Source organism: Kryptolebias marmoratus, linkage group LG18, assembly GCF_001649575.2.
Source record: "Kryptolebias marmoratus isolate JLee-2015 linkage group LG18, ASM164957v2, whole genome shotgun sequence".
NCBI classification, from domain to species: domain Eukaryota; kingdom Metazoa; phylum Chordata; class Actinopteri; order Cyprinodontiformes; family Rivulidae; genus Kryptolebias; species Kryptolebias marmoratus.
Window position 1 is genome coordinate 4830726 of NC_051447.1, and position 12697 is coordinate 4843422.

The 12697-nt window shown below is 45.9% G+C and overlaps 1 protein-coding gene across 9 annotated transcripts in view; it reads right to left on the reverse strand.

The window, feature by feature from the left end:
- Window positions 1–12697, reverse strand: part of patj (PATJ crumbs cell polarity complex component) — a 48906-nt gene that overhangs the window by 16786 nt on the left and 19423 nt on the right. For all 9 annotated transcript variants that reach the window (XM_025009639.2, XM_037981340.1, XM_037981341.1 and 6 more), the window contains 9 exons: window positions 6860–7129; window positions 6700–6784; window positions 6515–6578; window positions 5993–6073; window positions 5848–5919; window positions 5249–5426; window positions 4903–5013; window positions 4734–4793; window positions 4016–4115 (listed from right to left, as the gene is read on the reverse strand). In XM_025009639.2, the coding sequence (XP_024865407.1) occupies window positions 4016–4115; window positions 4734–4793; window positions 4903–5013; window positions 5249–5426; window positions 5848–5919; window positions 5993–6073; window positions 6515–6578; window positions 6700–6784; window positions 6860–7129 (1021 nt within the window). The remainder of the gene's footprint in view (window positions 1–4015; window positions 4116–4733; window positions 4794–4902; window positions 5014–5248; window positions 5427–5847; window positions 5920–5992; window positions 6074–6514; window positions 6579–6699; window positions 6785–6859; window positions 7130–12697) is intronic.

A 12697-nucleotide genomic window follows, 5' to 3' on the forward strand; every position in this document is an offset into this window, starting at 1 on the left:
CCCTCCCCCACTCCCCTCCCTCCTGTTCAACATCTTTTCAGAGAATAATTTCCTGCAGAACACCAACATTTACTCTTCGGTCCTCAGAAACATTTAAAGTCAAACTTTCCTGTCAGACTTCAGTCACTTCAGCAGCAGATAGTTCTCTATAGCAGGGTTCCCCAAAAGGTGGACTGCGGTCCAGATCTGGACTCAAATGAACTGCTTTTTTGGTCTCAGGTCAATTAATAAACTTTAGAATAATTAAATTATTTTTAAAAATACAAATCACATAACACAGGCAGGAAACTACAGGAGTCTCCTTCACTGAGAACATCCAGTGTGATTGTTCAGGAAAATCTACATAAATTCAGCAACAATACAGCAGAAGATGGAACCTCTGAGGCAGAACGAGGGAGAACCAAGAGTCCGAGATGAGGAGGAGGAGGAGGAGCTGCAGTCTCATGATTCTGAAGTTCTCTCAGCTTCAATCATCAGAACATCAGCACCAGAACCGGAGCTGCAGACGGTCTAAAACATTTAGCACCAAAGAAGAAATACAGGAAATGTTTTTGTCTTTTTCTCTCCAGGAGCCTTGTTAGGGAGAAAAATCTGTTTTTCCTGCTGAACAAGCAGCTGAACCAACTTAGATGAAAGCAAATATTAGTTATTTGTCGATAAAACCTGGTTAGAAATAAAAATCTGTTTTTCCAACAAACCTGCAGGAGCAGCAGCTTCACAAACCTCTAAGGGAGTTTGATTCTTTGAGGACTTAAAAGTTTTCATCTTTTCCTCTCGTTGAGAAAAAAGGTTTGAGGACAGATGTTTTGAGTTCTGACCCGTGAACAGCTGGTATCAGGAGACAGTGATGTAGTTTTTAATCAGCCCAGAAAAGACTGAGTTTAAATCAGGATGTTGAGGAGGACACAAACTGATACTGACTTTAGGGTATTTCTGCAGACGGATCATGAGGAACTGAGCGGTGTTGAAAGCTCCACCTGTCTGCTGACTGATCCCACAGAGAGAAGACAGTGGTTTCTATATTATATATATATGGTTTATTGTGTCACTGTGAGCCGCTCAGATGACCCAGTTTCTCCAAAGACTCAATCAAGATTCTTCTGATTTAATTACAGCTGGAGTCACCGTGAATAAGCCTGAGTTTAGACTCCAAGGATGGAACAGAGACAAGAACCGCCAGAACCCCCAGAAGCCTCAGAGGCTAGGTTAGAGCAGAATCATGTCCCCAAGTTCAAGCTGCTGGGGATGCGTCTATACGCCGCCAATGATCCAATACCATGGAATTCAGCCCTTCATAAAACCAGTCAGCCTTTCATAAACCCAGTCAGCCTTTCATAAACCCGGTCAGCCCTTCATAAGACCATTCAGCCCTTCATAAAACCATTCAGCTCTTCATAAAACCAGTCGGCCCTTCATAACTGCATGACTCAGCCCTTCATAGAACCATTCACCCCTCCATAAAACCAGTCACCCCTTCATAAGACCAGTCCTTCATGAAACCATTCAGCCCTTCATAGAACCATTCACCCTTTCATAAAACCATTCAGCCCTTTATAAGACCATTCACCCCTTCATAAAACCAGTCAGCCCTTCATAAAACCAGTCAGTCCTTCATAGAACCATTCAGCCCTTCATAAAACCAGTCAGCTCTTCATAGAACCATTCAGCCCTTCATAAAACCAGTCAGCCCTTCATAAGACCATTCAGCCCTTCATAAAACCAGTCAGCCCTTCATCACTGCATGACTCAGCCCTTCATAAAACCATTCAGCCCTTCATAGAACCATTCACCCCTTCATAAAACCAGTCAGCCCTTCATAAGACCATTCAGCCCTTCATAGAACCATTCACCCCTTCATAAAACCAGTCAGCCCTTCATCGAACCATTCACCCTTTCATAAAACCATTCAGCCCTTTATAAGACCATTCAGCCCTTCATAGAATCATTCAGCCCTTCATAAAACCAGTCAGCCCTTCATAAAACCAGTCAGCCCTTCATAAAACCAGTCAGCCCTTCATAACACCAGTCAGCCATTCATCACTGCACAGGTTAGCCTTTAACCAGTTACTGACATAAATTAAAGTTATTTTAAGTAATGAAGAACGTTGTGTTGTTCCCAGTTTCAGCTCAGATGAGATTCTTCTTCCCTGAAACATAAAACCTTTTACCTGAAAGACACCACAGGTTCTCTTTCCCTTTGAACAATGCCGGTTTGTTCTGCTGGGAGGAACCCGAGCAGAACCTGCCTGAGGAACTGAACTGAGTCATTTATCATTGTTATAAATAAGACAACACAAAGGAGACATCAAAACTAATTCACCAACTTCAAAGCGCTGGTTGTTCTGTTTGGGTCCGCAGCACAGGTCTCAGAACCACCAGAGACCCGATGCTCTCAGTACCATGTGTGCTGTGAGCGATCAGCTGACAGGAACCACAGCCCGGATCAGACGTTCCATCAACCCGCCTGCCAGGTGTTTAATGAGCTGAGACCCGGTCCAATTATATAATTCAAACTCTGAACGTACCCCATCAAGAAAAAACACCCGCTTGGTTCTGACTTTAAACAAGCTGCTCATATTTTTAATAAGCTGTAAGGAAAACATCCAACAGAACCTGAAATGACCTGTTTGGTTCTGAACTCAGCGTGCAGAACTAGAGTAAACAGGAAGGAGTTAAACCTGGTTTTTACAGATTTACATTTAAAAAGCTTCTGTTTGTCACTTTTCTGTTCGTTTCAATCAAAATCCATTTATTGGAGACATGAAGTTATTTCAATCTGAAATCATTTTTATTGACCAAAAAAACAAAAAGAAAAACTTTCAGTCTTAATGAGAAGTATTTTCATCAAATAAACCGATTACAGTTTGTTCAAACATGAATGAGGATTAATAAAAATATAATAAACATGTATGTTTCACAGATTTAAGGTTCTGTATCAACAGGAGAAAGAAAAGACGTCTGATAAAATCCCGACAGGACAGAAGAAACCAGCTGGAACCAAATTTATCCCAGAAAAACCAGAAACTATTCAGCTTCCCTCATCAACACAGCCTCAACCAGCAGCCACAAACAAACAAACAAACAAACAGCCTGACAGCCCCGTCTGCCCGCTTCACACGACCCAAAACCAAAACCAAGAGCACCCAGAAAAACCCAAAGAGACAGAAACCAGAGAGGGTCAACAGAACCAGCGAGAACAACTGAACGCATCATCACTCAGAGCTGCGAGATGCCGACGGGCGGGACAGAGGGATGGGTGGGACAGGTGGGACGGGCGGGACGGAGGGACGGGTGGGACAGGTGGGACGGGCGGGACGGAGGGACGGCTGGGTCAAACAAGGCCTGCAATGACACAAACACACACTTTAACACAACTACACACACCTTCCTACAGCTATGCACTAGTTATTACAGCGACAACACACACACTATCACAGCTACACACACACACACGCACACCATCACAGCTACACACTGAACAACAATGTTGAGGAAACAAGGAGCCAAACTCCACAACGTTCTCTGAAATCCTCTCAGAGCATCTCAGAAAACACGCTCTGATCCACAGAGTCCTGATCCGTATGATCCGGGTCTCACTGTCTGTCCAATCAGATGGAGCCTCCTCTGGACCTGGTGGTTCTATCAGTCCGTAACTGATGGTTTCTTGATGCCGTTCTGACAACCTTTTATGAACTTTATTATCATCATGGAGCTTAAAATCCCCCCATCTGTCCTTGGAAGGGATGGATATTATCACTGACACAAAATAAAAGTTAAAAACTCAAAGGATTGAATGAACTGATGGCCCAGTTAGGGCCATCAGTGGTTGATTGATTGAACTGATGTAAATAAACCCGATCTGATACAAAATGGAACTGAATTAAAAACAGAATGTTTCTGTCAAAGATCTAAGGTCGTCTATGAATCCATAAATAAAAACAGAAATGTAAACAGACCAGAACTCAACAACACACAGAACCCCCAGGCCTCCATCAGCCTCAGGTGTGTTCCTCACCTTTGACCCGCTCCAGGTCTGGAGTCAGCTCCGGCTCTGATTGGCTGGGAGGCCTGTAGGGAGGGGGCTGTCTGAGGGGGGGCAGGGCAGCTTCTGGTTTCTGGGGGGAGACAAACAAACAAAGATAAACAACAACAACCTGTCTGCTTCCTGTTTGTTTTGCTGAAGCTTTAAAAGCTGAGAAGCTGCTTTGTCTTTATTCAGGATTTCTGTTCCTCTCAGTTTGTTCAAATTTATTAGGATCATAAAAACTAATACCACAACAGAAACATGCAACAATCTGCTCCCAGCTGGACTTATTCCCACCTCCCTGCTGCAGAGTTCACGGTGGTTCTGAGAGAGAAGATCCTGCTCTCTTCAGCTGACCCTGAAGAGAGCAGGATCAGCAAGCAGTCTGGGCTCGGACTGAACTAAACAGGTTCTACTTTAGCTTAAATCCTGATTTATTTTAAATCTAAGGCTGGGTTGAAGCAGATTTACATCTTCAGGAGATGGACCAACTCTTAAACCTGGTTCTGATCCTGTGAGGTCCACATGAGGGGAGCAGCAGCTCCAGAATCACCTGATTAAGAACTGAGCTCATCTTTCTGCAGCTCAGCCCGCCTGTTCTGTGAAAACTGGGCCTGTGCTGCCCCCTGCTGGTCTCTGCAGGTCTCTACGGGTCCCTGCAGGTCTCCTTCAGGACTCAGCCTGATCAGGGTTCACGTGAGTCTCTTACCGGAGCCTCGGTCCTCCTGGCTTTCTGTCTGCTGTAGCTGGAAGCCGTCACAGAAACTGGCTGCAACACAAACATTGAAAACAGAAACTTTATTGATTTACTGAATAAAAACTTTATTTATTCATGAGTCCCAAACAAACAGCTGAGAAACGCCCGTGAGCGTTTTTACCCGTGGAGTCGCCGACAGACTCTGAACTATGAAGACCACGGGACTCGGCGCTGACTTGATGGCACTGACCGCCTCCTCGTGATTGGCAGTTCGCAGGTCGACCCCTGATACCTGGGAGTGCACGGACACGTGCACGCTTTACTGAGTGAGACTGAAAATCTCAGATGTTCAAAGAACACTAATCTCATCAACAATAATCCAGACAGAAAGCTCAGATTATTAGAGCGGACCAGGATTAGACATTCTGTCCTGATCGATAAAACCCTGGACCTGAAGACAGAGGACTGTCTATCCTCCAGGACTGTGTGTACAGCAGTGGAGATCCAGGAATTAGACGGAGCCCTACCTCCAGGATCTTGTCTCCGGTCTTCAGGCACCTGGTTTTGGCAGCGGGGCTGTTTGGCAGAACCTGCTTGATGAAGATCCCCTTCAATTCCTCTCCGTTCTTCAGACGTTTGATGATGTGTTGACCTCCAACAATGCTCAGACCCAGAGACTGTCCCTCCTCAGGCCACACCTCCACCCTGAAGAGACCACAACTCCTTTTACCACCACCTCATTTTAGCTCATCTTGCAACTTTCAGCCAGCCTTCAGCTACTTTTATCTAAGGTTGTAGCCTTTTCTAGCTTTTAGCTGATGTTCTGCTTGTTGAACAGCAGTTTCAGCTTCTTCAGCAGTCGTTCAGCTCACACAGCAGAAAACAGAAATCCTTTAGTTTCATGTAGCTTCTGGTTTTCTGCAGCATGATTCTGTCTCCTGATCCAGAACCTCCTGACCCCGACCTCCTGATCCAGAACCTCCTGATCCAGAACCTCCTGACCCAGTTCTCATCTCTTCTTATTATGATCCAGACCGGTCAGGGTCATCAGTTCCTCAGGTGTTCTGAAGGTCTCAGTGACCCCGCCCCCCGGACACGTATCAGAGTACAGGTGAGCATGTTTTACCTGCGGGGTGGTCCCCAGTGGCTGAAGGCGGGGGTCTCCTCCCCCTCCCCCTCCTCCCTTTCAGGCAGGTTACTGTGAACAGAAACCAGGTGTTAATCAGTTGCAGGTTCTGATCTGGAAGCTGAAGCTGAAGCTGCTGTCCTACCTGTGGCCTCCTCTCATTGGCAGAGAGGCCCCTCCTTGGCTCCGCCTCTTCCTCCTGGCCGTGTCAATCACCCTGATGGACCTTCATGGGAACCAGTTAAATCCATACATAAAAATGTGTCTTTATTAAAAATCTGAATCTTAATCAGACGACAGCAGAGGCTGAAGAGTTTTATTTTAACCTATTTTTATTTTATTTTATTTTAATTTTTTTTTAAATTTCAGCTGCTGTACAAACAGCAGCCCGACTCTGCAGGAGGTTCTGATAAATTCCTCCTGAGGTTTAAAGTGTCGGGTTTGACCTGAAGATGGGGACAGAGGACAGAGAAACGGCTGAGAGGAAGACTTGGGATCAGAACCAGACTAACTCTTTCTCTGCGGCCCGGTTCTGTTTCCTGCTGCAGTTTTATGATAGAAGCAGCAAAAAAATGAAACTCAGATGTTTGAATCAGAGGAAATAAAAACACGTTTCTGTTTCAGCAACTGATTTAAAAACTGGTTCTGATGAAGAGGAGGTACTGACTCTGTGTCGGTGTCAGTCAGAGTGAGCTCAGAGTCCGCCTCGCTGTCTCTGGAGTCTGGCAGAGCTGCAGAAACACAAAGCTGAATAAATCCACCTGCAGAAGAACCGTCAGTTGTTCCTGCGGTTTGTCTCCAGCAGATAAACCATCAGACTTCAACCGGATCGATCCAGTTGACTTCTCTCACCCAGAATCAGTTTTCCAACAGATGAGATGCTCTCATGGTCCGATCTCTGCAGCTCCTCTTCTTCCTGAGAATCTCTTCTCCACATCTGGAACAAGAAACATCTGGTCAGTTGATCCAGAACCGATACCTGATCGGATCCATGAATCTGACAGAACCGAACCTTCGTCAGATTCACACTCTCCTCCTCTGAAGCTCCAGCCCTGACGGAGGAGGACAGCTTCCACTCTTCCCACGATGGAGGAGGTTTCCTGGGTGGAGATTCCACCTTCATCACCTCCTCCTCTTCATCAACGGCCATCTCTCTGCCCTCCTCTAAAGGCAGGAGGTCAGAGGTCAGAGTGGAGGCGTAGCGGGGCAGACCTGCATCCAAGATCAGCTCCGGCTCCTCCTCCTCCTCCTCCTGATGAAGGCTGGAATCATGACTGAAGCTCTAAAAACAACCGACAGCATCATCATCATCATCACAGTAATCTTCATCATCATCATCACAGTCATCGTTGCTGTGTTAAAAATAAATAAATAAAATAAACTTTTCCAAAAGGATTTTATGTTCCGATAAAAAAGCCTCAACAGGTTCCGCCCACTAGTTCAGACATCTTTAAATCGGCTGCACCTGCCATTTCAGAACAGCTCACCAGGCCCTGCCCACAGAACATCCCAGTTCAACCGGCCCCACCTACAACACACCAGTTCACCAGGCCCTGCCTACAGAACATCCAGTTCACCAGGCCCCACACAGGTGGGCAGTCTGACTCCTGGATTCGTTTACTTCTGAGGTTGGAAGTGGATCTGGGAATGGCATCAGAGCCGACCTGCTCCAGGGTAAAGGTTAGAAAACCTGTCAGGTCTGTTGATGGTTGCTCTCAGTGACTGGGCTAACTATCGTTAGCAACAAGCTAATAAATTACTGCAGCAACATGTCTGCCCTCCTGAAACTGAATAAACCGACACTAAAACTACCAGCTTTCCATTCTGAGCATAGACTTAAACACTTGGAACTGGTCCCTGGTCGTATTTTGGAGGAGTGGTTCCAGTGATGCATGTTAGGCATCAAACTATAGCCCCAATGTCCGGAAACCCTCCTGGAGAGATCAGAATCCTCCTGCAGCTCTGCAGGAATCAGTCATGATGGAACAAGGTTTTCAAATCTCCTCTGAAGAGGAACGAGCTCAGAATCCTGCCTGCTTCATGACCACGGTGAAGAAACACCAAACAGAAGATAAAAAGAAGATGAAATCCTCTCCATGACGAGCTGAGCTTCAGGCTTTTGACTTTCAGCTGCTGACAGTAACAGAGTGAACCACAGGACTCTAAAACTGCACTTCACACTAAATCTAAAAGTTGGAACATTAGCCTTCATCCTGGAACACATAAAGGTTTCGTGCAGCTCCCCAAAGAGCCTCTCTCAGCAGATACTGAGGGGATATCCTGCTCTTTACATTATGATGCAGACATTAGCGCGTGTCGGGAAATATTAATGACAACACTTAGGCTAATTTCCACAGACCGAGCCTCATCGTCAAGGACTTTGCTCGTCTTCTTTTAATTTGGGCCTGGGAAGCCGGCCCATCCGGGCCGTATAATGGAGGTGAGGAGCAGACGGCGGCGGCGCTGGAGAACTCATAACACTAACAGCATGTTCTACAGACTGATGTGTGTTGGCCGTGACTGCCTGGCCTCATATTCAGAAGATTTAAAGACACTGCCGTTTAATATCTCTGCCATTAGACGATGAGGACAGCAGAGCCGGTTCAGCTGCAGGTTTTTACTGTCTGCAGGGACAGATGGAGACGGCCGGCAGGACAGGGACACGTCTCGCTGCATGAAGACAAGATAACAAGGGTCTGATGGTTCTGAAGAGTGGTTAACCTGCAAACAGGATGATCCAGATAAAGGGAGGGGAGAACTCCAGGGGGGGGGGGGGTGTTAGAGACCCTGCAGGGGTCAGTTTCTGTTAAAACACGTCAGACAAAAATCATTTATCTGCTGGTGAAGAACATCAGAACCTGAACTTCATAAACAAAAAAACCTTCTGCTAAAATGTTTGAGAACCGAAGCAGCAAAAAATCAAGAACTCAGAACTTCCTCTGTCTGAACCAAACTCTTATTGTGAAAGTCCAGGTCCAGTCCTCTTCCTGTTCCTCCTGAACAACAAATCTCTGATTAGAGACGACATGAAGGATTTATGGGGGCAGCCATGATGGAAGAAAAGCATGCTGGGTAATACAGAAGACCCAGAATCGCTAATAAAAAGAAACTCCAAAAAGCTATGAACCCACTGTTAGGCACAGTGGTGGCAGCATCATGCTCTGGGGTTGTCTGGCTGCACAAAGACAACAAGAATAAAAGCTTAGAACCAATGGTTCTGGATGTTCTGACCAAATAATCCACATCAGGTTCACAGTGAAGTGTGAGGTGACTTCCTGTTTGTCCAGCAGATGCTTTAGTGTGAAAAATAAACTGTTTAATTGAAACATCTGTTTGTTTGTTTGTTTGTCTGAACTGAAGTTTTAGAGGAAAATACACAAAGTTTGCAGATTTCTGAGCACCTGAAGAGGAGCTGAACATCTGGTGAACATCTGGATCAGTCAGTACAACAATAACACGACTCCAGGAATTTCACGCCGTCTCAGACGCAGCAGTCTGAAGAAGTCACCGGTTGAGCCGGAGAAACACGACTGAGCCTGATCAGATCACTGCAGCAGTAAAGCTGCCGGTACGGCGGCGCTGTTTGTTCCTCAGAACCGCCCGCAGGCCGTAAAGCTTCGGGTTTTATCGTCTGCACTGCGGTCGCAGCACAAACAGCAGCCGTCTTCCTCATGTGACCTCGAGAAGTTAACGAGGCGTGGCTGGGTAACGGGGTCTCTCCGTGGTCAGCGTGACAGAACGTTCCTGCAGCCGAGTGACGGCACCGACCCGGTTCTCTTTATGAGGAGCCATTAGAGAGCCGTGAGCTGTGAAACGGGCTCTTCAGTTAAATGGGCTGCATGTAAAACAAGAAATAAGAGAGCAGTGAGAGGACACAGAAGGTTCTGATCGGTTTCAACCAGGATCCTGACGGGCCGATCTGGGATCAGAACTAAACTGAGACTGAGGCAGTCCGGGAACATAAAGCCCATGTCCTTCAGTTCCAGCGTTTCAGGACATGAACTGATCTGGTTCTTTACCAGGTTCTGAAAGGATTCAAGTCCTACCTGCAGAGAACAAAAACACCCAGCAGGTTCAACCGGGCCATGATTTATCCAACAGAACCAAAACACTGCTTCCACATGGTTTCAGAGGTTCAGTGACTCAAAATCAGCTAAAGCAAAGCTAAAATCAGCAAAACAGTAGCTAAAAGCTAAAAATTAACCCAGAGTACAAAGATTTTTTTAAAAGGGTTTAAAGAGATCTCAGTACTTTTATATGAGGATAAAAATAATTCAAATAAATAATTTAAAAAGTATAAAAGTTACAAAAAACAAAAGTAAACAGAAATACAACAGCATCAACACTGACTTGGACCCAGCAGATTCACCCTGAAGGTCAGACCATGCAGTGCTCAGAGAAATGAGCTTCATCTCAAACTCTACAGGCCTCAGTTAGCAGGTCGAAGGTCAAAGGTTAAAGCCTCTTCTCTCTAAAAACAACATGGCAGCTCGACTTAGGTTCATCTGAAGGAACCAGAAGACTTCTGGACCAGAACCGGACCAGAGGACAGATGTTTATCCAGAATGCACTGCAGCTGTCAGCACAGTGGTTTTGACTGATTCTGGATTCAGATGTGAGGCCATCTGTCCGACAGCTGAAGCTTGGACCAAACAGGACAATGATCCCAAACACAGTAGCTAATCTACAACAGAACGGTCCAGTCAGAGTCCAGAACCTCAACCTGACTGAACTTCAGAGAGCTGAGCATAAATCGCTGAAGCAACGCTGGAAAGAAGAGTGGGCCACAACTCCTCCACAACCATGAGAGAAACAAACAGGAACCAATGAGCTGAAGCAACGCTGGAAAGAAGAGTGGGCCACAACTCCTCCACAACCATGAGAGACAAACAGGAAACCACTGAGAGTTCTGCTGCTGGAGGAGGTTCTGGATCAGGAGCTGGAACCAGGTTCTGTTGGGTCAGGAGCTGGAACCAGGTTTGGTTAAATCAATACCTAGAAGCACTCGTAGAGCACAAACCTGCATCAGGACCACAGAGTCCTTACAAACCTTTAGGATCTGGATCGTGATCCGGATCACCAACAAAACTTAATCACTTGGAGCTGATGGAGCTGTCAGTCAAGCGTGACAATCCCAACTGACTGTACCGCAGTAATACCGACTGTACAGGCAGTAATACAGACTGTACCGCAGTAATACCGACTGTACAGGCAGTAATACAGACTGTACAGGCAGTAATACAGACTGTACAGGCAGTAATACAGACTGTACAGGCAGTAATACAGACTGTACACGCAGTAATACTGACTGTACACGCAGTAATACCGACTGTACTGCAGTAATACCGACTGTACCGCAGTAATACCGACTGTACTGCAGTAATACCGACTGTACTGCAGTAATACTGACTGTACTGCAGTAATACTGACTGTACTGCAGTAATACTGATGCTGGAGGAGCTGAGTGTCCTCACCCCCCTCCTCTCCAGTCGCCGCCTCTCTTAAGAGAAAGATGCTGCTGGTGGAGCTGATGGAGCACTTTATAGCGATCAGCCATGGAGCTGAGTCAGCAGAGGAGGGAGAGGGAAGGTGAACGAGAGGAGAAGATGAAAGAGCGAGGGGGGGAGGAAGAGGAGAACAGAGGATGATGAAGTGAAAGAAAGCAGGACGACAGACAGAAAACACCAGGCTTTCAGTCTGATTACTGTTTGAATTAAACCACAGGTGAAAACAGGAAGTCAGACACTTCATTAAAACTGCAGCAAACAGCACAAACATCAGCTTTCTGTCTCACACCTCAAACCACATCTGCTACTTGGAACAGGTCTTTGTCTTTCCACAGCCTCAGAACCAAGTCTTTGTCAGGAAAACTGGTCCTAAATCAGAACCCACCCCTAACTAACAGAACCTTTCACATCAAATCACTGGAACAATGGAGACCAACCACATGCTTAAAAAGCAGAATGTGCTGGAACCGAGACAGTTTGCCCCAGAACAGAACCATAGATGTGCATCCATCCTTCAATTCAAAGTTCTGAGACAACCTGAATTTAGGTGTTATAGAAATTAAATCCGACTGAAAAGGACAACCATCTCTGTTTCACTAAAAGAAGAAAATCCAACCTGTTCCACTCAGATTAATCTCCTCTGACCTCTGAACTCATTCCTTTTCATCCTGCCATGCTCTACATATTTATTTACATTCATTTATTCCTCCATTTATTCGTCCTTCCGCTCCAACACCTTGGCAGCACCGCTCAGCTGGTCCTGAGAGCCATAAACCCAAGAGAAATGAGAGGCGAGTCCAGAGATTAAAAGAGAGGCAGAGCAGAGTTCAATTTAGAAGATGAACAGAGATGGAGAGAACAGCAAGGGAGGCGGTGAAGAATGGGGGAAAAAAGAAAATCTTAATGGCCCAATTAGTCTGCACAGCTTTGATTAACATTTCTAAAGAGACAGAAGCTTAGAGGCCACCAAGTTACTTAAAGCAGTAACACCTGCTGACAAATATTCAATAATTACAAAGTTGTTCTGTGTTTCAGTACTGAGGTCAGAGCTGGACACGTGGCTCCGATTGCACAGACTGCACGGACCTTTAAGACAAAGTTTTCAGTCTGAAACTATGGCTGCGCAGGAGATGTTCTCTAATTCTGACTGTAAAGATCTCTGATTAAATTAACTCCCACCTTCAGACTGTCAGTCAGACCTTCAGATCAACAGTCAGGCCTTCAGACTGTCAGTTAGACCTTCAGAACGTCAGTCAGACCTTCAGAACGTCAGTCAGACCTTCAGAACGTCAGTCAGACCTTCAGAACGTCAGTCAGACCTTCAGAACGTCAGTCAGACCTTC